At 41.4% G+C, this 27,674-nt stretch overlaps 2 protein-coding genes across 16 annotated transcripts in view; one reads left to right on the top strand and one right to left on the bottom strand.

The window, feature by feature from the left end:
* Window positions 1–17,733, top strand: part of KIF21B (kinesin family member 21B) — a 79,609-nt gene extending 61,876 nt beyond the window's left edge. For 2 of the 7 annotated variants that reach the window (XR_009631342.2, XR_010909880.1), the window contains exons 25-36: window positions 264–469; window positions 1,694–1,768; window positions 2,949–3,062; window positions 4,641–4,679; window positions 8,722–8,858; window positions 9,691–9,871; window positions 10,302–10,466; window positions 10,998–11,115; window positions 11,714–11,884; window positions 12,178–12,377; window positions 13,080–13,291; window positions 14,174–17,733. Coding sequence is in view for 3 of the 7 variants with exons in the window: in XM_060773209.2 (XP_060629192.2) it covers window positions 264–469; window positions 1,694–1,768; window positions 2,949–3,062; window positions 4,641–4,679; window positions 8,722–8,858; window positions 9,691–9,871; window positions 10,302–10,466; window positions 10,998–11,115; window positions 11,714–11,884; window positions 12,178–12,377; window positions 14,174–14,228 (1,461 nt within the window). In the remaining 4 variants the exon portion in view is untranslated. The remainder of the gene's footprint in view (window positions 1–263; window positions 470–1,693; window positions 1,769–2,948; window positions 3,063–4,640; window positions 4,680–8,721; window positions 8,859–9,690; window positions 9,872–10,301; window positions 10,467–10,997; window positions 11,116–11,713; window positions 11,885–12,177; window positions 12,378–13,079; window positions 13,292–14,173) is intronic. The other 5 variants (XR_009631343.2, XR_010909881.1, XM_060773209.2 and 2 more) reach the window with 3 other exon arrangements.
* Window positions 17,734–18,007: 274 nt separating this feature from the next.
* INAVA (innate immunity activator) overlaps window positions 18,008–27,674 on the bottom strand; it is a 62,174-nt gene continuing 52,507 nt past the window's right edge. For all 9 annotated transcript variants that reach the window (XM_060773214.2, XM_060773213.2, XM_060773216.2 and 6 more), the window contains 2 exons: window positions 25,224–25,938; window positions 18,008–19,874 (listed from right to left, as the gene is read on the bottom strand). In XM_060773214.2, the coding sequence (XP_060629197.2) occupies window positions 19,782–19,874; window positions 25,224–25,938 (808 nt within the window). In that variant the 3' untranslated portion in view covers window positions 18,008–19,781. The remainder of the gene's footprint in view (window positions 19,875–25,223; window positions 25,939–27,674) is intronic.

Raw genomic sequence — 27,674 nt, 5'->3', positions numbered from 1 at the left:
CCATCTAACCCAGAATATCAAGGCACAATATATGCTTCGAACTGGGTCATCTGAGTCCACACTGCCATATATTCCTGTTCAAAGCAGAAAATGTGAGGTTTTATTCAGCTGTGTGCAAGGGGTCACGGAAATGCTATCATTCTGGTTCTGGTTTCCTCTAGTTTCAATGTTAGTGCTTCCTGCAGAGGCAGCCAGGGAAACTCTTCTACATTGTCATGTTGACTGATGTTCTTTGACTCCTGCCTTCTGGGACTTTCTTTTAGGGAGAGCCCAAACTTTCTGGGCAGATGAAGGCTGTATCTGCAGAGTGTCTGGGCCCTACATTGGACATCTCTACCAAAAACATCACCAAGTCATTAGCATCACTCATGGAAATCAAAGAGGATGGCATTGGGTTCTCTATCCGTGATCCTTACTACAAAGAGAGAGTCTCCCGTACCATCAGCCTCCCTATCCGGGGAAGCACATTGTAAGCCATGGTCACTGTGGACATTTACCTTCATGCGGGTCCTGTTGGGCAAACTGGGTAGATCAACTGCTGGCTTTGAGATTTATGGACTAATACATCTGCATTATCCCCTCCCTGTGGGAAATATCAGTCAAAATTTGACAAATGAAATTTCTTCTGTGCTTTGGGGGTGAAGGGTTCAGTAGGAGGAAACTGTGTCTCCCAGCTTGCTCTTGTGCCAAGGTAAACTTCCTCTTTTGCTGCCAAAACTTGTATGAGAAGTAGCAGCAACATGGAGAGATTCTGCTTCATTAGATACCTTATCCTTGTGAAATATCCCACCAGATTTTCACACAGGCCCCACACAACCAACAACTTCACAGGTAGTCCCTCTTCTCTCACCTCCTATATGCTACTTCTGTTGTGAATTCAGAAGGCTGGGTAGTATGACTTGTATTCGCCTCTAGCAATGACAAACTGGCAGTAACAAGCAAAGGCTAAAACAAATATAGTCGCTCATTTGGACTTGAAAAATGGAAATAGAAATTTGAAATAGCATTACCAGCCCCTAGAGCAGGAGCAAAGGGGTGGTGAAGCTCCAGCTGTTGTTGATTTAGAAGACCCATCTGCTCAAGACCGCACAGTTAAAGGGCATGAATGCTGTTGCTGTGTGCCTTCAAATCTTGTTGAACTCGTGGTGACCCTAATAGGGTTTGCTTGGCATGATTTGTTTGAAGGAGAGTTGGTTTGCCCCCCTCTGAGACTGAGAGGGCATGGCTTGCCCAAGGTCACTCAGTGGGCTTTTATGGTCAGTTAGGAATTCAGACTCCAATCTCCAGAGTTCTGGTCCAATACTCAGACTGGCTGTCATGGATGCTGTAGTCCCACAAAATTTGGCACAACAGAAGTTCCCAGTCCCTACTTGAAAATTAACTTGATGCAATCCACTATCTAGCCTATTATCTTGCAGTTAACATGAAGATCCCTATCACAATTTCTCCTGTTTCTGCCCATACAATGTATGCATGCACAGAGGGAATGTTTCTGTGTCCCCCAGCATCCCTGATGTGCTTGCAAGTCAGTGACCCCCTTCACAAAATAGACTGCACAGTGCAACGTGCAGACCACCTTCTGTGTGCTCTAAGTAATATGCAGTCAGGCTTCACACATCCCCATCACAGTTCCAAGTTGGGAGGCCACAGCTTTGGAAGGAACACTTGCTAACCATGGCTACTCCTTCTTTAGCCCCCGACAGTCTCGTGGTGCAGACACATCACCCCTCACAAGAAGGAAATCATATGACCGGGGTCAGCCCATCAGGTGAGTTTTTGAAGGGGTGTGTGTGTGTGTGTGTGTGAGAGAGAGAGAGAGAGAGAGAGAATGAATGAATGAATGTATATCCAACTGAGAGCTTTCTGCTTTGTTCATGACTACATTACTTTGAGATGGAGGATCTAATGGTAGTGATTGAAGAGGATGAGACTTGTGTGCCAACTGCGACCGTACCTCGTAAAGGCTGATCTGGCTGGGGTGGTCCATGCCTTGGTCACCTCTAGATTGGACTACTGTAATGCGCTCTACGTGGGGCTGCCCTTGAAAACGGTTCGGAAATTTCAACTAGTCCAACGGGCGGCGGCCAGGTTGTTAATTGGTGCTCCTTACAGAAAGAGGTCAACCCTCCTGTTTAAGGAGCTCCATTGGCTGCCGTTCTTTTTCCAGTCCCAATTCAAGGTGCAGGTGCTCACCTACAAAGCCCTAAACGGTTTGGGACCCGCCTACCTGCGTGACCGCATCTCCGTATATGAACCCACACGATCCCTCCGTTCATCTGGAGAGGCCCTGCTCACGATCTCACCTGCGTCACAAGCGCGTTTGGTGGGGACGAGGGACAGGGCCTTCTCTGTGGTAGCCCCCCGACTCTGGAACTCTCTCCCCAAGGACAGCAGACAAGCCCCAACATTGGCAGTCTTTAGGAAGAGCTTGAAGACCTGGCTGTTCCAGTGTGCCTTTCCAGAATAGGAAACTCCCAGCATCATGTCCCAAATGCACTTTACCAGAGATTTAAGATTGCCTGCACATTGCACCTACCCTAAAATCCTTACATTTTACCTATCATGTCCAGCACTTTTAATTTATTCATTACATTTGGCCCAGCCCTAGTTTTAAATGTGTCATGATGTATTGTTTTGATGTTTATTGTTATTGTTTTAATGTTTATTGGTTTGCTTTATGAGTTTTATTGTTGTATTTGTTATGCTGTTGTTTTATTGAGGGCCTTGGCCTTTGTAAGCTGCACCGAGTCCTTCGGGAAATGTTAGCGGGGTACAAATAAAGATAATAATAATAATAATAATAATAATAATAATAATAATGAGAGAATCCACTACCCATCATCAAGAACTGACTTCTTGTTCTCACTTGCTGGTGGTTGTCATATTTGTACTAGAAGTAATCCTCTTTCTCATCAGTTTAAATCCCTGCATCTTTCTTTTCTGCCTAGAAACCCAGATGTAGGATACACTCCTCCCTCATCCCCTCCCAGTAGGCCGCGCAATGACCGCAACGTCTTCTCTCGCCTCACCAGCAACCAGAGCTTGGGTTCAGCTCTAGACAAGTAAGACCACCCCTGAGACTTCAAGAGACTCTTATTCCAGGGATGAGCAGAAAAACTGGCAACTACTAATGTTAGAAATATTACCCAGTCACATCTCCCTCTACCCAGCATCAAGTTCTTGTCCAATTTGTAGTAGAAGTAATCCTATTTCTCTCACACCTTGGCACCTTAAAACCTTGCCAAATAAGTAGGGAGCTTGACTGACACTATCACAGGAAGGCCTCTGGACCAAGGTCCTCTACCAGGCATCTTTGTTAGTGCCTTAAGTAGGGTGGGGAGTCAAGTCACTGTGAAGATATTGTTGAACTGAGTCTCAGTAGCCATAGCTGATTTAGCCAATGGTGTAGAATGCTGAGAGTTGTATTCCAGTGATATCTGGAGTGTGACATAATTCATACGCCTACAAAAAATATTCCTGTTGATGTACTTTCTCCATTTCTCCCATGCTTGTAAAGCTGGTTTGTTGCTTAGAAGCGTGTAAATTTTCCAACCCTCTATGCAGCCTGTCTGAACCAACCTGACTTTCTTGTATGTTTTTAACCAGTCAGGTATCACTGCTTTTGACCACAACTGTCCTTTGATCAGGACATGAAGAACAAGAATAGTGACATTTGTGTTCCAGTGGGTTTCCTTTTGTGTACCAGTAGGTTTCCTTTTGAATCTGTTGGGGTTGTTGCCTTTTGTTCTGATATATGTTTAGCTTATGCAAGACCTTCTCAATGCCATTTATTAGAATGGTTTATGCAAGGCCTTCTCAATGACATTAATGGGATAGAATTCCTTTTATCCTATCATTAAGGCTAAGGACACAGGCTGTTTTCAAAAGAAAGAAAAGTGCCAATTGAAACCTACCTGAGGGTAGCCAGTTTTTTGGGTTTTTTTGTCGTGTCAGGAGTGACTTGAGAAACTGCAAGTCGCTTCTGGTGTGAGAGAATTGGCCGTCTGCAAGGACGTTGCCCAGGGGACGCTTGGATGATTTTGATGTTTTTATCATCCTTGTGGGAGGCTTCTCTCATGTCCCCGCATGAGGAGCTGGAGCTGATAGAGGGAGCTCATCCACCTCTCCCCGGATTCGAACCTGCGACCTGTTGGTCTTCAGTCCTGCCGGCACAGGGGTTTAACCCACTGCGCCACCGGGGGCTCCTGGTAGTCAGTTAAATCCTATTTTAAATGATTTTGTGAATGCAGTGTGCATAATTGCATGCAGAGGATATCATGATACCTCATGCATAGAAGTCACAATAAATGGCCATGGGCTTTGGGTAGGTTTGTGTGCATAAAATACATATTGTTCTGGAAGAAGCAGACATGTTTGGTCATTCATGAATATTTCTCAAAACCGTTTTTTTGCCTTTGTAACTATAAGTTTGGGAGTATGTGATTAAATGCCTAGTGAAATTTCAAATGGTTTCTCTTCAAGTCCTTCTGCTTCTGACCCTTTTCTCTCTGTGGTCTGCTGTTCCTTCCTGCCCTGCTAGCTTGGATGCAATAACAACCTTCCCTTTTCTGACTTCTTGCTGCTGCTTTTCCTTCTCCTGGTTTTATTACCCATAATCCTGCTAATTTTCTGTCCCCTAGGTCTGATGACAGTGACTCCTCTATCTCGGAGGTGCTGAGGTATTAAACTTACTGTTTATTGCATAACTTTTCCAGCCTTTCTCTTTTTTCACACTTTCCCCTTCCTTGCATTTAAAACCTGCATGTAACCAAACCTCGTGTGGTGACCCTTTTTTGAGCTGCTTCCACTTTCTGAGCAGCAGATTTGCTTTCCCAGCTCTCTGTAGAAAGCCAGCCCAACCTCATAGTTTACCTGGAGCAGTGTGTTTTTCCTGCCTTCCTGTCGTTTTTGCACTGATGCTAGCAACTGCTGCCTGTGTAGTTAGGGCACATGATATCATTAAACAAGGCACCAAGGGACTTATACAGTTGGCCCTCTTTTTCTGCATCTATGGATTCCACCATTCACAGCTTGAAAACATATTTTTTTTAATCACCCAAACACCAAATCTTGATTCTGCCATTATATATAAGGGACATCATATTGCTATGTTATTGTATATATTGGGACATAAGCATCCACAGATTTTGGTATTCACAGATTGTCCTTGAACAAGATCCCAGTGGATACCAAGGGCTTGCTGCATTTGAAAGGTTTTGTCAGTTTCTCCAGACCTTAAAAGTTGCCAATTTCTGACATGTCTTTTGGACCTAGACCATTCACACTCATCTCCAGGTAGTGCATGTGTGTAGTCATAACCCAAGAGTAGTGCTAATCCGTTGCATGCATTGTCACTGTGTAAAGATTTTAATGAATCTGGTTTTGAGTGCTGGATTTGTTTTAAATTCTGAGTCACTTTTCATCCTCATAGTGGTAGAAGTCTGGGAAATGTGGAGGCAGCTCTTCTTCAAAGCTCAGAGTCCTTCCTTCCATAAAGCTATTGTTCCTCATGCTCTGCTTCAGTCCAACGCTCTAGCCCCCTTTTTAGAAATCTCTATTATGTTATGGAAGCTAAATATAGGTGCATTTTCTAACTTGCACAATGCATTCCAGGCTTGTATTGTGAGTACATTAGACTCTCTGAATGCAGATCAGGAGACATCAGTTATTGTAGTAACTAGATCTTATGTTAAAGCAGGAAGTGGCAGGATATAAATGAGTTTCCATTCTTTTTAAATAGCTTGCATGTAAAGCACACTTTAGTCATTACCCAATCCTATTGAAGATTAATGTGTTTGTACATCTTTGCCTGTGTAAGGGAGAAATTCTGTTCTATTAATTCAGTTCTTACCACCAGGGGCACTCAAGCACAGAATACAATTTCCTGTCTATAAATTTTGATGCTGAAAATGCATTTTTTTCATCTTCTTTACTTTCTGGTAGCAGATATTATAATTGAAAGGGTTGCCTAACATTCCTTTGTGGTCTGTCCAGGGCAAATATCAATCCAGGTCAGCTAAGAACTCTCAACAAAGGATCCTCCTGGCAGTAACCAGCCAGACTTTGAAGCTACAAGGCCATTAAATGCTAATAAAGCTGGCCAGTTGCAACATTCACACTTGTCTCAAGCAGACAAGAGGTTTTTCTTCCACCCTGGGCATTCCACACATATATAAACCCCACTTGCCTTGTTTCCAACAGACCTCTCAACCTCTGAGGATGCCTGCCATAGATGTGGGTGAAACATCAGGAGAGAATGCATCTGGAACATGACCATACAGCCCAGAAAACTCACAGCAACCCTGTTATGATATACATTTTAAAAAATAATAATCTCTATACGGCGCTATCTTTTCCATTTACTCAAACATTTGGATTTTTAAATAGTAAACCTTAAATATTTCAGATTTAATATTGTCTAATACTTCAACTGATGGTCCAAATCTTTCACTGACAACTATGACCTGTACTTTCGCTATGGAAACTGTATTTGTTCTGCAGTTCACTTCTTTCTCTAATCCCATCACTCAAATAGCATTAGCTAAATCTCCTCATGAGAGCAATTTCTTCCTGGCCCTTGCAATCCTGGACATGTCTAGGAAGCTACTGATAGAAAAGGCTTCTGATTTGAAGGTGGTTTGGGTACTTAACAACAGGTGTAGAAACCTAGAATATGTGGGGATGATAAAATACCTTACTGATTGTGTATAAGGTAGCCATAGATAAAAACAACAATCCACAATATACACCAGCTGTCACACATCCCAGTTGCAGTGGACCTTAACAACCCACTTGACAAGTAGTTGACTGCCAAATCCATTTATTCAAAAATGTATTTCTATTATTATTATTATTATTATTATTATTATTATTATTAATTTTTGTATTGCATTGTATTTTGTGGTGGTGAGGATGTTATGAAGAGCAAGTAAAATGTACAGGTTAGAGTGTTGAATTACAACTCTGAAGACCAAGGTTTGAATCCCTCCTCAGACATGGAAATCCACTTGGTCAAATTATACTCCCTCGACCTCAGAGGAAGGAAGCCCCTTTTGGAACAAATATTACCAAGGAAAGTTTTAGGGTTGCCCTTTCCCCTCCCCTTTTATCCATAACTCTATTCCCAAGACCTCTCCTTTTGTCTCCCCTGCTTGATGCAACCAACATGGATGGAGATAGAAGCACTGCACTATGGCTGGAGACTGCCTCCCTGTTGTGGGGGTTGCATTGCTTCCTGCTTCAGCTAAGATAAAAAACAAGGAAAGAAAATTCTCTATTCCCCTTTTGACACTCATATCATTGTTTGGTTCTTGCATGTATTCAGATCAGAAAACACATTGCACCCCAAGGATTGTTAGCAAGATTATCAGGCCAAATAGAAGTACTCAGATGGTAATGTTCTTCTGTAGAGGCTCTGATTTGTTTTGGCATAGATTAGTTAAGAAGTAGAGATCCCGGTTTCTACTTTTCTCTAGTTCTATCCTTCCTCAAACTGCAAATTCCAGGACTCCATAGGATAGTGCCATCCCTATTAAAGTCAAAAACATAGCACTGTAATTGTGTACAGTAAAAGAATGCAAGATCATTATTTCATTGCCGTTAAGTGTATACATCTGAAAAATTTTATTTGATACATTTGCTGAGTCAAGTAGACGTCTAAAATAATTGACCTTTGAATCCATACAATCATTGTGAGCAAGAGCAAAACAGATTTTAGTTTCATATTGAAGCCAGTGGCCCTTGGTGCACTGTTGTTAAGCCAAAGCTATCTTAAATTGCATCCTGCTCTTACACAAAATAAATAAATAAATAAATAAATAAATAAATAATTTGTTTGGTCAGAACCTTTTAAAAGGAAAATATGAAACGATGGTGTATTTGAATTATTGATGAGAAAGGGGATGTAGCTCAATGTTAGAAGCTCTGCTTTGCCAGCAGAAAGGTGGAACGACTCTTGTGTTAGCCGCTGCCAGTCAGCGTAGACAAGAAACAATCAGCAACACCTAATCACCTCTCAACAAAGGATTTTCCCAGGCAGTACAAGTCACACCTAAAAACTCTCAGGCCATCAAATGCAAATCAAGTTGGCCATTTGAAACATTCACACCTAGCTCCAACAGACAAGAGTTCTTTCTCCCACTCTGGACCTTCCACAGATATATAAACCCAATTTTCCTAGTTGCCAGCAGACCTCACAAACTCTGAGGATGCTTGCCATAGATGCAGGCAAAACGTCAGGAGAGACTGCTTCTAGAACATGGCCATTCAGCCGAAAAAACCTACAACAACCCAGTGATTCCGGCCATGAAAGCCTTTGACAATACAGCGTAGATGTTCTTTGGTCAGGTGGAGCAGTGATAGGCAACTTTCTATGTCCCATTCCTAAGGCAAATGACAGCCTATGTATGGATTTCCTGTGCCCTGTATACACATTGGAGTGGGTGTGTCAACTTATAGAGTGGTATTAACACCAGTAAAATACATGTCTCTTAATATTGCAGAGCATTGCACCCAGAACTTTATGGTGTGCTCCTTAGCTTAATTGTGCATGTGCCTGCCTGTCTTTTTATTGGAGCTTGATGTGGAATTGGCCTTTTCAGCAGGCTATGTCTTCTGAGCAATGTGAATTCCCTGGTGCATGCTTGGTTGCTGTTAAGATGTCTGCTTCCTCTGGCTGCAAGAAGCCTCTCTCTCAGTAACTCTCCTTTTCTCCCATGCAAGGGGCATCATTAACCCAGTGGGAGGCTCCAGGAGCGCACGGACAGCCCCACTGCAATGCATCTCTGTGGCAGAGGGACACACCAAGCCTGTTCTGTGCCTGGATGCTACTGATGAATTGTTGTTTTCTGGATCCAAAGGTGTGTGTGTGTGTGTTTACAGAAGGGCAGGGATTGTCTCTAATGACTTTGAACTAGCTAACTAAATGCTGGCAATTTCGAGGTGGCTGCCTATAAGTATAGGCATGAGTTCTGTATATGTTTGTGTATAAGCCAAGAGCAGGGCTTGTGGTCAAAATTATGGATTTTGATATGACCCATAGATAAGTCGAGGGTCATTTCACAGAAAGGAGAAAGTGCTAGCTCTGCTTCAGAGAGCCAGCTGCCCCTGGGTTCTGCCACCACTCTTTTTCCATCCAGGCATTCAAAAAGTCTAGAAGTGGCATGTCAGCAGAGAGAGTAGAGGGAATCAGTCTTCTAGGTTTTCCCAAAATGGACTAAACTCACCCCTTTTACCACTTTGCGAAATGGATCCTTTTTTGATAAGTGTCAGATCTTGCACTTACATTGAGTTGTGGGTAAGTTGATCCAGGATTTGGAGGTCTATGTTTTTACTATAATTTCTAGACTTATATGATATGCATCATATCGAATAGATGTGCATAATATCATTTTAGAAATAATCACATCCCAGTTGTCTTCTAGAACAAAGAAGCTATTGTGAATGTATATGCACATATGAAAACAGACTCCATAAAACAGGAAAAAATGTGGGCCACTCAGATCCCATATTTGAGTTAAAACTAACTGCTTCCTGTTTTACATGCTACATGCACCCGTTTTTAAGAAATGATAGACACATATTATTTAAAACAGGAGAAATATGTTGGTTTTCTCAGAAAATGGTTTCTACGACTTGGATGAGAAACAAGGTCAAGACTGTCACAACTAAAGTGTTATTTTCTTCCCAAAGATCGAAGCTGCAAAATGTGGAACTTAGTGACTGGCCAGGAAATTGTCTCTTTAAAAAGTCATCCAAACAATGTTGTCTCCATAAAATACAGCAGCCATTCTGGGCTGGTTTTCACAGTCTCTACCTCTTACATCAAAGTGTGGGACATTCGGGATTCTGCAAAGTGTATCCGCACTCTCACGTAAGTACTTGGAAAATCTTCATTCCATGCCTTAATGCTTTCCCAAATTTTGATGTCGCCTCTGACTAGTTTGCAGTCTGGAGTTTAGGAACATTTTTAGCCATGGTGAACAATAGTCATGCATTATACCAAATCACCTCTTTTACATTGAGATAGGGATATTTTTTTCCAGGATTAAGGTAGAATTTCATTTTCATATTCCTTTTGTTAAAGCACACACAAAAATGGCAAGAGCCCTGCTGATGGAGAAATGGAAGAGGAAAAAGTCAAGTCATGAGTCAGCACCCACTCACCCATTTTCCCTCCCCTGTTCCCAGGCAACTGCTATACAGCTCTATTCATACTTTTGGGAGATTCTCTACTACCTTTCATTATCTGTTTCAATTTTAGTTCAACTCAACTTCCCCTTTCTCTCTTTTTTTTCTCTCAGTTCATCAGGCCAAGTGATTTCTGGCGATGCCTGTGCTGGAACTGCTACCCGCACCATCACCAGTGTGCAAGGCGAGCACCAGATCAACCAGATTGCATTGAATCCCACAGGCACCACTCTTTATGCAGCCAGTGGCAATTCTGTCCGCATCTGGGAGCTGAACAGGTCAGAGGGAAAGCTGTGACCCAGGGTTACCTAAAGTGACTTTCCCTAATCTGGTATCCCTGGTGTGTTTGACTGCAATGAAAGTGCTGGCTAGAAATGATAGAAATGTTTAGCCCCAACACATCTGTAGGCTGTCAGGTTGTAAGGATTGGTCTAGGATAGCTTCTCAATGCACGTTGAATGGGATATAAAGGGCAAGGGGACATTATCAAAAGGATTGGCAAAAGAGTTTGGCCTGCCTGTAGTTCCAAAGTATTTTATTTGGGGCTGGATCTAGACTTATTTGTGCTTTCCATTAACCTGTTAACTGATAGTCAGCCTTAACTAAAGATGTCTGTCTGAACCTAGTCCAATACAACAAACATTGTGGCATTCAGTTCCTCAGTTAACTTAACTTGATTGGTTTAGGCTCCTTTTCATTTGAGTCCTTTGCCTGTGTAAGGAAAGAATATTTGGTTTCCTACACAAGCATCTATATGTTAGACTCTCACTGCTATTTCCTTCCTGTTTTGCCGTCCTATTTTTGACTAGGTTTCAGCCCATCGGGAAGCTATCAGGCCATATTGGCCCTGTGATGTGTCTCACAGTTAACAAAACTCCAAGCAACCATGATCTGGTCATCACAGGATCTAAAGATCACTACGTCAAGGTATTTACCATGTTTTGCTGAAAACGCTGTCTTCAATGGCTTTGCTTGCCGCTTTAGCAATTCAGCTCTTATTTTTCTATCTATGCTTCTTATTTATCAATGAGAAAAGCCTAGCATTCCACCCACTACAACTTAGATTGTCATACTTTATATTACAAGTCCTCAATACATTTCCTGTGTCTCTCCTGGCATCCTATATATACATCTGCCAGTCTACAAAAAAGTCTCTCTGCTCAAGTAGAATGAGACAACACTCCAAGGACATTATGGAACTAATCTGAAGTATTTCAGAGTGCAGACCTAAACTTAAGTGTACTGATGAAATAAGTAATCTACATTGTCCCTAGAACTGAAATCCACCCCATGTTCTATTTTTGTCTACAATAGGAAAGGAATGTAGTTGTCCTAAAAAGAAAGTCAAGGTCTCATGAATCCCACTATTAGCATTTATTGACTTACTACTCATTAGAAGAGTCCATTGGAGAGCGAAGCAGGAGAACACACTAGTCCTTCAAAAGTAAAGCAGGATATATGAAACCAAAGTATTGGAAACTGAGTCAGGGTTTTGTTAAATAGTTTGTCTAAATTTTTTTGTCAGATGTTCGAGATTGCAGAAGGAGTTGGTGGGAACTTTGGCCCTGCTCACAATTTTGAGCCTCCACATTATGATGGCATTGAGTGCCTAGCTATTCATGGAGATATTCTCTTTAGTGGCTCCAGAGACAATGGGATCAAGAAATGGGACCTAGAGCAGCAGGAGCTCATCCAGGTATGAAGAGGCATAAACATGCTTTGGACTTAGGGATGGGGAACCTCTAGCTTGTAGCCCAGTTTGGTCTGTGGAAGTTCTCAAACTCCATCCCTTGGAGCCTAGCAGGGAGTTATCTCCAGTCACTGAATGGTAATACCTTGAGTGGGTCACAATCTTATGGAGTGCCTGGAGAGGGCATCTGGACCCCAATATCAAGGGTTCATTGGCTCTTGAAAGCCTTTGTGGATAGAATGAATTGTGTATAATGGTGTGTTCTTACTAATTCCGGTCATTGTATTTCCTGCTTTTAGCAAATCCCTAATGCACACAAAGACTGGGTTTGTGCTTTGGCCTTTGTGCCTAGCCGGCCCATGCTGCTGAGTGCCTGCCGTGGTGGAATAGTGAAGGTCTGGAATGTTGATAACTTCACACCCGTTGGGGACATCAAGGGACATGACAGTCCCATCAATGCCATCTGCACCAATTCCAAGCACATATTCACTGCTTCCAGGTGAGTCCTTGGGTGAGGGTTCCTCTTTGTCTTGGACTGACATCCTCAAAGCTATTTGCCCACTCAATCCCAGTACTTCTAGCTAGACAATTCAAGTTACAAGGTTTAATTAAGAGATAATCTGGCTGCAGGCTTGACTGCCTGGTTGAAAGATGAACTGCAGCAAACCATTGTTCTTAACTGAGTCCTTCCTGGTGTCCACTCAGCACTGGGGAATCTGCCAGAACCAATAACTGAGTCCCTGAAGCCAAGAAACAGAATTTCTGGGAGACTTCCTTTGCTCATAGCTTCCTTATATGTCTGCAAGAAGATTCTGTACTATGCAGATCTCTTCCTCTGGCACTGCTTATTATATAATTGTGCCGTGATATAGCCAGTGATTGGTTTTTTGGCAACTTAAAAAAAAACTTTTCCAGCTAAGACAGAGTAAGATGGCTAACTCAGTAATAACTAACAGAGAGGAGAGTTAGAAGAAAATTTGGTAACTGTTGGTACTGTTGTCACAAGAAGGATTCTGGCAGAGCTGAGAGTGGAACATGCACACCAAAAGCAAGTGGGCGTTCCTTGGGAGGGCAATCCAGACCGAATCACTCGGTTTCTTCCTTATGCAATCTCTGGTCTTTTCTTTTCCGACTACATTACTTTTTTCCCTTTTCTGTCTTTCTCTTTTTCTCTCTCTCCGTCTCTTTCTCTGTGCCGCAGTGACTGCCGGGTAAAGTTATGGAATTACGTGCCTGGGCTCACCCCCTGCCTTCCACGACGTGTCCTTGCCATCAAGGGCCGTGCTACCAGTCTGCCTTGACCTTCCTCCTGTCTTCTCTTCTGCTTACTTTTTCTTACTCTGTTCTCTCTCCCCCATTTCTTTCTCTACCCTGCCCCTCTCTCTGCGAGCTGATCTCAGCTACTTCCTAACGGTATGCAATGATTACTTGCTTTTCTTTCCTTTTAGGGCAGCATGTGAAGGTGTTTTCCATGGGAGACTTGACTCCCTACTAGTCCACCTCTAAAATATGCATTAAAGTCCTATCTCACTAAGCTTCCTTATTTGCCATCACAGTCACACTGCTAAAGCTGCATGCTTCACTTAGCACTCTGTCCCAGTCTGTGAAATAAATGAACCTTGCTTCCAATAAAACTGGTTCAGGTTCGATATATAAGGGTCACTTGGGATCCATTAAAAGGGGCACATGATTTTCTGTGGTGACACTATAAGCCACCCTCATTGGCAGCCTTATTCTACAATAGCAAATATATTGAAATGCTTGATATTATTATAAACAGGGGAACCTTAGTGCCTTTGGGAACTCTAAAAAGACAAAAAATGACAGTTTTTATTACTGTTTCTGGACACACTAAAATAAGATGATGTCACAGTCTTATTAAATGGCATGTCTTGTAAAACTCACTTTTAAGAACGCATGCCTAAGCTGGCCCATTTTAGTTTGAAGCTGAAAGCAGCTGCTCAGGAATCTTGCCTTGGATTGCCAAGAGACATGCCAGTGTTCCTGCCACCATCTCCTCAGCTATTCTTTGCCTCCAGTGGTGCACTTTGCAGCAAAAAATAAATAAATAGAAGGAAGGAGGCAAATGCAATTATTGAGGGATTTGGAACAGGAAACCATAATGGAGCAAGAACCAGGTTGGTGGTCCCCAATGGCAATTTTTCTGCAGCTTTATGCTTCAGAATGAATGTGGCCACATAAGCATGCCTTTTACAAGTGCTTAGCCTATCCCTTTGTCATCTCTTTTGACTTTAGAGGCTTCATATTCTCACCCTTTTCCTCTTTGTTTCCCAGTGATTTGACAGTGAAGCTCTGGAGTGCAAGGAAGCTACTGAAGAACCACACCTAGAATCTGGGGGAAAAGTAGACGTGATGGACCACAGTAGGGATTGCGAGAAGGCAAATGTGGTGTTCTTACTGAACTTAGCTTTCTGGGGCTAAGATGTAGTATTTAGCTTTCCATTGGAATCTACCATGCTCAAAGCTTCATGAACAGATGGCAGCCTGGTTTTTAGGTATTATATATACCAGCAAGTGTTTTGGTTGAATGGCATGAGGGGATCCCTTTTCCTTTACCATTATGTGTGATAAGATTTTGCAATATTAACTGAAGGATACAGTGAAACTATAAATTGCCAGCAAGGGAAGAAGGTGAAGCTGGGGCATTTGAATGTGTTTCTCAAGTCATTGGAATTCCTTTGTCATATATACAGCTCCCTGTCAAGATGGATGGTGAGCTCTGAAAATGGATGATTTTTTCAGTTTTTAGGCCACAGTTTTGTTAAAAGAAAAAGATGAGAGATTCCCCCCCCCCCCCCACCTCCCTAATACCTTAGGGAGCTGTATCTGCAATCTCCTGTATGATTATGGAGCTGCCTGTCCCCGGCTTAAGCCTTTATGGTTTAACAGTGAAACTGACAAAAGGAAATCTACATGTGCCAAAAGCTTGCAGAGCTAATTGGCAGATTTTAGAGAATATTTCTTGTTTTAGATCGTTCACCCAATTATTATTTATAAATGGGAGAAGGATGGGAAGAAGTGATGTGAAAAAGAGTTACATTGATTTAAGCGCATGTATACTTTTTATCCATTTCCCTTCCAAAAGTAAAATGGGTCAAAGTGTTTTTATTTTGAGATACCTAGGTGGTTGTCATGCTGCCTTTTTCATGTTAAAATTGTACAAATCTATAGTTTCAATGAAACTATAACATTGGCGCATTATCTTCTATGGAATTAGAATTTCTTTAAATTGGAAATTTAGTTAGGGGATTTCAGCCTCAAACCAGAAATTATAACATAGGATATTTTGCCCATTACTCTGGATATGCAAAACAAAACAACAAGGGGGGGGGGTGTCAGTCTTTTGGAATATGCTTTGGATTCTCACTGTAAAAAAATTCTCAAGTGGCCTGGCAAATCCAAAATCATTTTAGATTGTAGAACTGTTTACTTTCCTCACTCCTGGTCACAAAAATGGGAGAAAAAAAGACTCTCTACACTCAGAGAAAAGACCTTTTTGTCTGGCAGCAGAAATATGTTTGTGTCATGATGGTGGTGAGTTTCGCCCTCAGCCTTCAAACAGGGTAAGGCACTTGAACTTTTGACAGTGACAAGAGTAGCAACACTTTCCCTTGAAGAAAATGACCCTAGGTCCTTAATCTCATTAACCCACCACTTTTTTTTTTGTTTACACCTGTTTGGACGATAGAGATACTGCTTCTTCATATTTATACTGTCGCCATCACAAGAAAAATACACAGGAGAGGTTTGATTCTCTATGCTTCATTCACTCAGCTTGAATTTCACTGGACATTTGTCAACCTACTTGAGTTTACCAATCGGCACGTGGTGTAAGGGAGAAGCAGCTGCTCTCACCTGTTTCAAACATACTAAGCAGCCCGAATCTCATTGGGGAGTTTATCGGGTTCTCCTTTCCCTCACTTGGATGGTAATATGTTTCATACTTGAAGTCTCATCGCAGCTCATGGCCAAGCAGACTTGGGAAAAGCAGCACACTGGTAGTCAAATGTGGACAATCAGACTGAAGGAACCTTGCCTCCCAGATGCTTCAGGCTCTTTGACAGCATTGTCCCTGCCCTGGTTTGAAAGAAGCATCTGTTCGAATAAGCTGGGCTGGCTATGAACTTTGTCCACCTCCAGGCGTTGTGAAGAGCCCACTTCTATGTGGTGAAGCTGTGGTTTCTTCCATTGGAGTAGGAAGTTGTACTGTAATTTTCTATGAGTATTCAAGAGGTTCTACATATTGTCTTGTGCTTTATTTGGGGGAGGGGGGTAGCAGGAAGGAGGGTGTTGTGTGCGAGTGAATACTTTCAAGAAGGTGAGGACTTGTTTTGAGTTAACCTACCTCATGGTCTAAGGTATTTGGAGTTTTGTTTGTTTGTGTTTAATGTCAATGAAACTTGAATTGATCTGGGGAACGCACATTATCACTGGCCCTGGTTTCTGAGTTTAAGAGTTCAAACAGCAAAATGAAGGCATGTTGAGAACAGCTGGGCTCTCTGCTTCGTCTTCACAGCTGGCAAGCTAGGTTCAAGGCTTGTTGTATTTTTGCCAGCTGCACCATTTGAATAAGCTGTTCATAAATGTTAAGCCTGATATTTATTGAATCATGTTGTCTTTTTTAGTCTTTTGAATTGTCATTCTGGACAGAGATAGGAGAGGACCCGGTTGTTTAAATCTTGGAAGAGATACCATCTTCCATTGGCAACGAAATTGGCACAATCCCCATTCCCTTCACATAGCTACCTAGGCTAACTTGGCTAGTATTTAGGGAAGCTTGTAGTCACCTGTGAATGTTTTTTTGCCTGCAAAAAATTAGGAATAGATTGTGAATTAGCTGCACATATTTCACCTGAAGCCTTCCTATATTTTCGTAGGAGGTTTGTGTAGAACAAAGAATATGAAATGTCCTATAAAATAATACTTGATATAACTGAATCAGTCTGCCAGAGGGCACTCTTCTCATCTGTTAAATTATTGACCATATTGCCATATAGTCCCATGTGCCTTAATGCTATTCTTAGCCATTAGGTAATGGGATTATATTTCCTCATACTGAAGAAACCCCAGCCACATTTTCTCATTTTCTCTTTCTCTCCAGTTCCCATGGATGTGGCAGAAAGTGCAAATCTCTAGAATCTGAAATCGGGTGCAATCTGGTGGAAGCATTTTATTGGAATTTGTTAAGGAGAGTCTGCCCTCCTGGGGATAGTACTTGAAGCACATAGTGGAAAGGATTAAAAATAACAAAAGCTGAAAATCTCATCTGTTTCTAGTGGCCTATTGATGTTCATCAATGGGACACTGTAATAAGACTCAAAGGTGGCTTTGCATAATCTTCTTAAGTTTGTCCAGCAGCACTGGGAGATTTAAGCCATACTAACATAGGGGTCCCAATGGCACAACTTTTCAATTAGGAGAGGCCTCCTGGTGATAAAGTACAATTTCCCTGCATCCCATGAAGAGGCACTGCAGGGAAGGTCCTTATGCACATAAATAACCTAAGACGTGGCTGTTTGCTCCACCAGTCGGTCCCTGTCTGCAAGACTTTGCTTCAAAAAGCATGTGCCTTTTCTTGACCTGAAAGGGTTGTGTTTTGGGGTTTTAGTGTGTTTTTAACAAAAAGCTGGTGCTTGTTTGGGGATTCTGTGAGGAGCTGGGTCATCTGGCATAATGGTCTTTTGTATGTGTGTGCGTGCGTATGTATGAAAGGATAAGGTGTGTAATATTTTATACCTCTGTGTAAATAGTGTAAGTTATTTAAGGTTCTGGATGTACATGGTTTTTCCAATGAACGTGTTTGTTTCTCCTATTAATAAATAAATTTAAGAAAATTGTTGTGTTTTTTAAAAATAAGAAACAAAAGGTTCTCCAAATAGTATAAAGACAAAAGCAATGAACTTTTTTTTGATGTGGGTTTTAGAAAATTACTCCAGTCCAGTAGAAAATAGCAAACAAAGCCAACAAATAGATTAAGCAGAATTAAGTAGCATGAGATCCAAAGTCTTCTTTAAAAGTGAATAGTACATCCGTACCTAAAATAGAGCATGTTTTTGGGGCTCAAATCATACATCGACTGTCTCCAAAACAAAAATGAATGCTGACATGTCAAGGAAAACATGAAATTTAAATGGTGTATTCTATTCAAAATAAAGTGTCCAAATACATTTAACACTGTTTACTGCCAAGTCAGGGACGGCCATTACAGAGACAGGCACTTCAGAGAAAAATGTTGCACAACTTGGTTAATTGACAATGAGTCCTGCAGATGCTACATCCTTTACTCATCATGTCTGATTATTAGTGGTTTGGCATCCCTAGTTTTACTACAGAAAAAACACAAGAAGTATGTAGAATGAGTTGCCTGGAAATGTTCATGTAATATGCAGTAGGAAGCTAAAGCAGGGGTCTGCAAAAGGCAAAGGGGTGGAATAACACATATTCTTGCTAAGCATACCTTCACTGAGACTTTCTTAAGCAATCTTTCAAGCTATTAAAACTGGGAACTTGAGCTAATCCATAGGTGGTAGCAATATCTCAAACTTTCTGAATCAAAAGAAATGTTTTAAAACTAAATAGGGCCGACCCTGGTTAGTATTTGCATGGAAGAGTGTCAACAAATAGTAGGTGCTGTAGGATGTGTTTCAGAAGAAGGAACTAGCAAAACTATTTCTAAGTATTCCTTGCCTAAGAAAACCCTATAAAATGTATTGGGGTTGCCATAAATCAAAGACATACAGACACACATGCTTTGTAATGTTCAGGTGCTTTCTGTGAATGGTATGTCCAATAATTTTGCACCAGAGTTTAGGACAATACTAGCTGTCTTATTGTACATTCATTGCCCGCCCTACTGATTTGCAATTCTAGTTGAAAGCCACAGTGGTGCAGCAGGTTAAACCACTGAGCTGCTGAACTTGCTGACCAAAAGGTTGGTGGTTTGTATCCGCAGAGCGAAGTGAGCTCCCATTGTTAGCCCCAGCTTCTACCAAACTAGCAGTTTGAAAACATGCAAATGTGAGTAGATCAATAGCTACCGCTTCGATGGGAAGGTAACGGTGCGCCATGCAGTCATGCTGGCCACATACCTAGGAGGCGTCTACAGGTAATACCTGCTTTTTGGCTTAGAAATGGGGATGAGCACTACCACCCAGAGTCAACTCAACTAGACTGAATGTCAAGGGGAAACCTTTATCTTTACCTAGTTTGGTCAGTAAGTAGAAACTATGACTAGACCTAATCTTGTGGCAAAAAAAGGAAAAAGAGATGCCTCCACTGTATAAATTGATGAGGGTTAAATACCTACAAAAACAGTGATGTACTATGTTTTCACCCATGAAAATGAGTTTCCTTTTGAGTACAATTCTCTATTCAAATGAAAATACAGAATTTGCAATTCATACATAAAACCAAAGAGACAAAAAAAAATCTATAGCAGCCTCCACAGCAAGGTAGAACAGTGGAGTATAAGATAAAGTACACTCAGGATGGTTCTTCCCTTAGAAGCTATGAATGGCTCTTTAGATTAAATCTTGTTTTCATAACCTACAGGCACCCCAGATGTCTCCAGCACAGACAGAAATGAATAAATAGGTATGTAGGCAAACACTAATTTGTGCTGGAAGTCCTCTGTGTCCTTTGCAATCTACACAGCACAAAGAAACCCAATTATTGGGTGGTAAATCCATAACGGTAAATCCATTATGTCAGATGACCATAAGAGCAAAGAAAAATCCTGAAGTATACTTTCTTCTGCAGGCTTCTGGGAGTTTAATGTTCACTCATATAGCAAAACTGGTAGAATCAAGATTATGCTTGATCCAAGTCTGTATTCTAGAAGGTCAGTCTGCTGACAATGCCAACTTCTGCAAGGTGGATAGATTCAGACCTGAGTAATGATTTCACCATTTTCTGGCACATAGACTTGCACAGGGGCTCCTTCTGGAGAGCGTTTGAGGATATGGATACGGGGCACCTGCAAAATCCAAAAGAAAAATGTTAATAGAAGTGTCCACCAGGAAAAACTCCACCACCACTAAAGAGATTTTTCCTCATTAAGAAAATATTAAAACATATGCTACGGGTTGCAGTCACTTCTCGCCTCTCTTGTGTCAGGAAAATGGGATTTGTTTTGCTCTACTTATAAAATCAGTTCCACTCTTATAATTAAGTCAAGGGGGAAAATAGTTTCTCTTCTATTCCTCATATTCAATAGTGTTCAATTAATAATAATCTCCTGAAGGAATTCACTTTAAAAAGCTGAGTGTCTGGCAGCATCCAAATATTCAGAACTTACACAATGCATAGAAAAATTTAACTCACTGAACACAGCAGCACAGAATCGGACAACTCAGATTGAAAACCCTTGGGTTTTAGCAAGAGTAGGGAAATATTCTGCCAGAGACAAGACAGTTCTTACATCAGTATTGGCATTTAAGGATACAATTACTTGCCTCTCCCCTCCCTAAAACTAGATCTGAATTGTTTCACAAATGAGCTCGAAATCTCAAGTATTGATTCTCATGTGCATGAGACCCAAAGGCCCAGGAGCTACAAAGCGAGAATTTAAACTACTTGTTCTAGAAGAGTTGCTGTATTACATCTTTTACTACCAGATATAGTAGAGTCTTGCTTAGCCAACATAAATGGGCTGGCAGAACGTTGGATAAGCAAAATTGTTGGATAATAAGGAGGGATTAAGGAAAAGCCTATTAAATGTCAAATTACGTTATGATTTTACAAATTAAGCACCAAAACATCATGTTTTACAACAAACGAACAGAAAAAGTAGTTCATTACACAGAAATGTTATGTAGTAATTACTGTATTTACAAATGTAGCACCAAAACATCGCAATGTATTGAAACAGTTGTGGATCTGGGCGGGAGGCAGACTGCGTTGGATAATACAGAACGTTAGATGGGTGAAGGTTGGATAAGCGAGACTCTACTGTACTTTAAAACCCTCATGGAAGACCAATGTGTCATTAGTAGACTCAGTTCTACTTCATTTGACAATCATACTAGATCATAACAATAAGAATCCTTATAGCAGTGTTTTTCAACCTGGGGGTTGTGAGGGGGTGTCAGCGGGGTCGTCAAAGACCATCAGAAAACACAGTATTTTCTGTTAGTCATGGGGGTTTTGTTTGGCCCAATTCTATCATTGGTGGAGTTCAGAATTGGTTGTGGGTGAACTATAAGTTCCACAACTACAACTCCCAAATATCAAGGTCTATATCCCCCTAACTCCACCAGTGTTTACATTTGGTCACATTGAGTATTCCTGCCAAGTTTGGTCCAGATCCAACATTGTTTGAGTTCACAGTGCTCTCTGGATGTAGGTGAACTACAACTCCAAAACTCAAGGTCAGTGCCCACCAAATATTTTCTGTTGGTCATGGGAGTTCTGTGTGCCAAGTTTGGTTCAATTCAATTGGTAGTGAAGTTCAGAATGCTCTTTGATTGTAGGTGAACTATAAATCCCAGCAACTACAACTCCCAAATGACAAAATCAATCCCTCCCAACCCCACCTGTATTCACATTTGGGTTTATTGGGTATTTGTGCCAAATTTGGTCCAGTGAATAAAAATACATCCTACATATCAGATATTACATTACAATTCATAACAGTAGCAACATTGCAGTTGTGAAGTAGCAACAAAAATAATGTTATGGTTGGGGGTCACCACAACATGAGGAACTGTATTAAGGGGTTGTGGCATTAGGAAGATTGAGAAGCACTGCCTTATTGTTTCCTGTATAAAGCCATTTTATTCAGTGTGCTGGGTATTGCTAATCATGCTGGTGTGCATGTGTGCCTTCATTATGTATGTTTTAATATGGTTTTATTTTTAATTGTTTAATGTTAACAACATTGTGCACAGTTATTGCTAGATATAAAGGAATTTTACAGAATCCAAACCATACGCTTCCATTCATCATGCAAAGTAGGTTTGAAACCAGACAAGTCTTTCAACTGAAACTCTGAGCACCAAGGCTCTCAAAGTCAAGACACTAAAAAAAACCTCATATGCCTCAATATTGGAATTTTAGCATTAACCATCACCTTGCCACAGGTTTAGATAATCATGTTGCTTGATCTGATGGTTGGACAACTTCTGAGTTCCAATGAAAGTGGATTGAGTGATCAAAGGCACACAAATGTTTAGTCCAGGAATCGGTTTCCTGTTTGTGCAGAGTTCTGGAAGGGGTCTATCCTTGCGAGATTAAAATTTCATTGCTCTTGTCTGTGAGAGTGGAGGCAAGCACTGAACAGAATGGGAGGAACCCAAAAGGCAAGCTCTCACTTGCATGGTTGGGCCTCTTCCCAGTGCCTCAGGCTAGGGAGATGCCCAAGGAAGGGAAAGAGCTACAGTATATTCCATTGTGCAACAGTTTCATACATCTGGAAGACATAATTCATAAAGACAAACCAGGATGTATATCATGTAGAACACATGTCATTGAGTATATTTCCCAAGAAATGTGAAAAGGATAGTGTGCAAAATTTGTAATTAGCCCTCAAATCAATAACCATCAAAAAATCTAACAACATCTCCAAGAAGCATATAAATAGAGGCTCAGAAATTGGTGGATGGCTGGATTTTGCTGAGAAGGAAATTCAGAAGACGTCCAGTAGACAAAATTTAGGTGTTATAATATATATTAACTATATGATTAGAGAACATAAATTAATCTCTCATTATCACAGATATTAAGCAACTTGTTAGGCCTTGATCCAGACATTTATAATTCATGAATAATTTTGAATGCTCAAGCAGTTTTCAATTACTGATCCACATAAGAAATTTAGAAATTTGAAGCACCCAACAGCTTTGTGTGCATGTGTCAGGAGCAACTCTCACACTATTTCTATCTAAACTCACTCCTTCACAGCAATGCCTTTTGAGAAAAATTAACATAGGGATTAAGATATAATAATCAGTCCTAAGTTGTGTCAAGTGTTTGCCCCCAAGGGGCTCTGAAAGGTACTTCTTTCCTTCAAACAATAACACATATTGTTTGCAACTTCCCTCAAGCTAATGTCCTGGCTGTTTTCTTCAATGGGCAGAATCACCCATTACACAATTCATTTCTAATGCTCTGCCCATGCTTCCAAAGACAGGTTTCAATCATTGGAGCACCCTACAACAGCCGTTTACTGGCCTGGAAGGATAGTAGATGCCTAGGTAGTTCTGTGGTGGAGAGTCCTCCAGGATTTCAATCTGGGAACATACTACCAGTTCTCTTTCCTCAGCTGCATTACTGCAATGTGCCTTCTGGGGGTGAGTTGTGCAAGAGTATACATTCCATACATTATTTTGCAACAACCAAAAAAGGACTTATACTCGTTTAACCCCTGGTTTATAGAAGGACTCTGGCCCTGCTTTTGTAGTAATGATTGCATGAATAGGCCTCAATCATAAGTTTGGAATGCAAACCTGAGCAATTTGTACTGCCCACTTTCAATATGAGACCTTCTGAATTACTCTGGCCACCTTCCTGTCTTCCCTCTTTATTTTTCCTGGCAGCAATGCCAAAATACGTTCTCATTGAATGCCTTCCACTTTAGCTGCTCAAAGTCAGGTCAAGGCCAATGCCCAGAGGACCCTGGCACTGGTGGTACAGCTTCTGCACTAGTCCAGAAGGCACCAGTGAACAAGTAGCGAGATACCTCCTGTTGCCTTAGGGGAGAATGGGGCTGGGGGATTTCCAACAAGCTGGATGTGATGCCACATCCAGCTTAGTTAAATGAAAATGGAAAAGTGGGGATTCAGCATTACAGGCAAGATTATAATCTGATTATATTATGCTTCAATTATGTCATGAGGAGAGCAATGTGGTCTGAATTGGAGCTATTATATGCTTTGGAGGAGGAAATAGATTGGTTGGCTGAATTCGGTTCATAATTGAACTGCAAGGACAGGCACTTCTTGCTCATTTTTAATTTCACTTAGATATTATCTTCCTAGAAACAGCAGTGTTATGACACAATAATTGAAATGTAGCTATGTGGTGGCATCAGTAAGGACAAATAAAACTCATTCAAGTTGAGAGCACTATTTCTTGAATTCAACAACACACTATGGTTTGCTTTTACAGTTCTGTTGTTAATAGTCATAAAACTCAATCCATAGCCTTCATCCACCATGAAAAATGCACTCAGACACTATACACTACTTTTAAGGCAGTGTTTCTCAACCTTCCTAATGCCACAACCCCTTAATACAGTTCTTCATGCTGTGGTGACCCCCAACCATAAAATTATTTTCGTTACTACTTCATCACTGTAATTTTGCTACTGTTCTGAATTGTAATGTAAATACCTGATATGCAGGATGTATTTTCACTCTTTGGATGAAATTTGGACAAATGGATGGCCATCTGTCGGGGGGTGCTTTGAATGCGATTGTCCTGCTTCTTGGCAGGGGGTTGGACTGGACAGCCCAGGAGGTCCCTTCCAACCCAATGATTCTATTATTCTAAATACCCAATACACCCAAATTTGAATACTGGTGGGGTTGGGGGGGATTGATCTTGTTATTTGGGAGTTGTAGTTACTGGGATTTCAGTTCACCTACAATCAAAGAGAATTCTGAACTTCACCAGCTACACCAAGTTGTAGTTCACTTGGCATGAACACTCTATATATGCTCAAATGTGAACACTGGTGGAGTTTGACATTTGGCCATTGTAACTGCTGGGATTTATAGTTCACCTACAATTAAAGAGCATTCTGAACCCCACCAACTATAGAATTGGGCCAAATGTGTCACACAGAACCCCCCTGACCAACAGAAAATGCTGTGCTTTCTGATGGTCTTTGGCAACCCCTCTGGCACCCCCTTGTGACCCCCTTCCCAGGGGTACTGACCCCCCAGGTTGAGAAATACTTTTAAGGGATTCACACGTTCATTTGCTCATAACATGGTCACCTCATTCATGTTCACTTCTCATCATTTATGTTCACCAAAACCATTGTTGAAGGATGCTGGGCTTTACTGATGAAATCCTGCCATTAAGTTCTGCCTAGAACAGAAGTACTGTATAACTGAAATTTATATTGACTCACAATTCAACAATGGATTGAATGAATCTACTAGCTGAGACTAATGAACAGGATGCCAGCCAATGTCTGCTAATTTCACTCTTGGTTTATAGTTGCCCTCTCTTGGTTTACAAGAAAAGGTTAACATCTTTGCCGCTAACACATTAGCTTGCATTCTTAGATAACAGTAGCTGGTCTATTAAGGGAATTATAGGGCCGTGAACAAAGAGTAATGGGGAATCCGGGTTCTCCTTTCTGCAAATTAGATCTTACCTGAACTTGCCGTCCTCTGGAAGATGAAAGGTGCACCTCTCTGCCTGGCCCACTGCGCATGCGGATAGCCCCTTGCCTGTCCAGTGAATGTGGCCGTGCATTGCGCAACCGGGTCCGTTCATGCCATGATTTTAGCTCTTCTGTCACCACTGACTTGGAGAGGGCCCGAGGGCCTATTGGAGGGCAGTCCTTCAGTGAGGGTGTGCGTACCACCCGACTGTGGGAAACAATGGATCTGTGGAATCTGACCGGCACCACTTCTTCCTTGAAGGCCAAGTGGGCAGAGCTAGCAGACAGAAAAGGTGGCCGACCTTGACAGAACTCCATCCCAGCAGGAAGGTGACCATCAGCTACATACTCTGCAGCAGGGAAGTAACCTGAAGATGACAACAGCTTCTGTGGACACTGACAGTGGTATTCTGTTTCTTGTCCCCTGCTGGTCTGGCTTTGGAAGGGTTCCTCCATGGGCACTGAAGACACCGGCTTCAAGAAGGAGATGTCGGGACTGCTGCTCCCTGCAGACGTGGTATAAGAGATGCTGGAAACATCTGAATTGCTGTCTTCTGAGGCAGAGTGAAAGGTTGGTTTGATGGCTGGATTGGGTTTAGGTGTAGAAAAGCAGTATTCAGGGACAGTGACAGTGTAGTAGGTGGGGCGTCGCCTTGGCAGTGCACTTCTTCTGTGGGGCTCCAAACCATCCCGGGATGAAGATACTCTGTGGCCAGAAGGATATAGTTAGAACTCCAAATGCCAGCAATTCTTGTTCTTGTGTACATCATCCCATTATACCCCAAATCTTGGGTAGTTTAACATAATCAGTGAAGAGGAAAACAGATATTAGGTGTGGTTTTCAAAGTGTGCAATGAATTTATTTATGCCAATTAGGAGCCCCCGGTGTCATAGTGGGTTAAAGCGCTGAGCTGCTGAACTTGCTGACTGAAAGGTTGCAGGTTTGAATCTGGGAAGCAGCATGAGCTCCCACTGTTAGCCCCAGCTTCTGCCAACCTAGCAGTTCAAAAACATGCAAATGTGAGTAGATAGGTACCGCTCCGGCAGGTAACGGTGCTCCATGCAGTCATGCCAGCCACATGACCTAGGAGATGTCTATGGACAACACCGGCTCTTCAGCTTAGAAATGGAGATGAGCGCCAATCCCCAGAGCCAGACACGACTGGACTTAAGGTCAGGGGAAAACCTTTACCTTTTACTATTCTACTTACTTCAAAAACAACAAGATCTGGTGCTTTATTTGAGGCACAAGATGATAACAAGTGCACTTAAACTTTCGGGGTTTTTTTAAATTCTTTTTTGTGGAGTCAATAGGCCAAAATTCTGATTAAGCAAAATCTAGTAGCATTATGAACAGAACAAAACTGAATCATGTAGCGGTTTGACCATTAGACTATGATTCTGGTGACCAGGGTTTGAATGCATGATCAGCCATAAAAAGTCCACAGGGTGACTTAGGGCAAGTCACATTCTCTCAGTCTCAGAAGGAGGCTATAGCAACCCCCCCATAGAACAAATCTTGCTAATAACAGGGTCAGATTAGGGTTATCATCAGTCAGAAATGACTTGCAGGCACATGACAACAGCAACAACAACAACATAGCTGGAAATTTAAAATATGAAGCAGGAAGAAATTAATAAGTAACAATATCACATGTGAAGCTAAAATAAGCTAAAAATCAGCTTGGAAAAACTTTTCTCTTAGCCAACAGTTCTCAGATTCCTCCAGCCAAAATGGTCATGGGCTTGGTAAGGGGGCTCCCCCAAATTTTCTCATACATTTTACATTCCTGGGACTGTTATTTTTTTAAATAACAATTATTTCCAAGGTTTTGACATTAAAAGGCTGTAAATGAACAGAGAGAGAAAAAGTAAATGAGGACTTCCCCTGTTGTTCAGTGCCCCAAATCATAATTTTGTATTGGTATGGCAAATACAAAGTACTGCATATTTCATCAGAAAATCTGCCACTGATCCTGTTCTAGTCTTTGCTCAGCCACTAAAACATTCTTGTACAAAATGTAACTGACTGGGACACAGTTCATCATCTATCTAGTTTCATAAGTACTGCTTTCCTGAGAGAATGATTTGGGGAAATGTTGCCAGGAAGTGGCAGATCACTTCTGAAACTCTGCTATTTATATGTTTTTATGCATTAGCATATCTTTGTCCCTAACAGTTCAAAGAGATAACTAGGTACAGTATATCAGTTTAACAGCCAAGAATCCTAATTCCTTTGCAAGAATATTTACCATGAAGAAGAAGGTTGATTCAGGCGAGTTTTTAACTCTTCTCTGGGAGATTCCTGATTTTCTCAAATGGTTCTGAATGCCATTTTCCAAAAGGTTATAGAGATTTCCGTTTCCCGAAAAGTTATGGCATTATTTTTCCAAAAAGTACCAAACTAATACATCAAGTTATAAAAGACAAAGGAAAACACCC

This window comes from Anolis sagrei, chromosome 4, assembly GCF_037176765.1.
Source record: "Anolis sagrei isolate rAnoSag1 chromosome 4, rAnoSag1.mat, whole genome shotgun sequence".
Taxonomy (NCBI): Eukaryota; Metazoa; Chordata; class Lepidosauria; order Squamata; family Dactyloidae; genus Anolis; species Anolis sagrei.
This window is presented reverse-complemented; position numbering and strand designations above follow the sequence as displayed.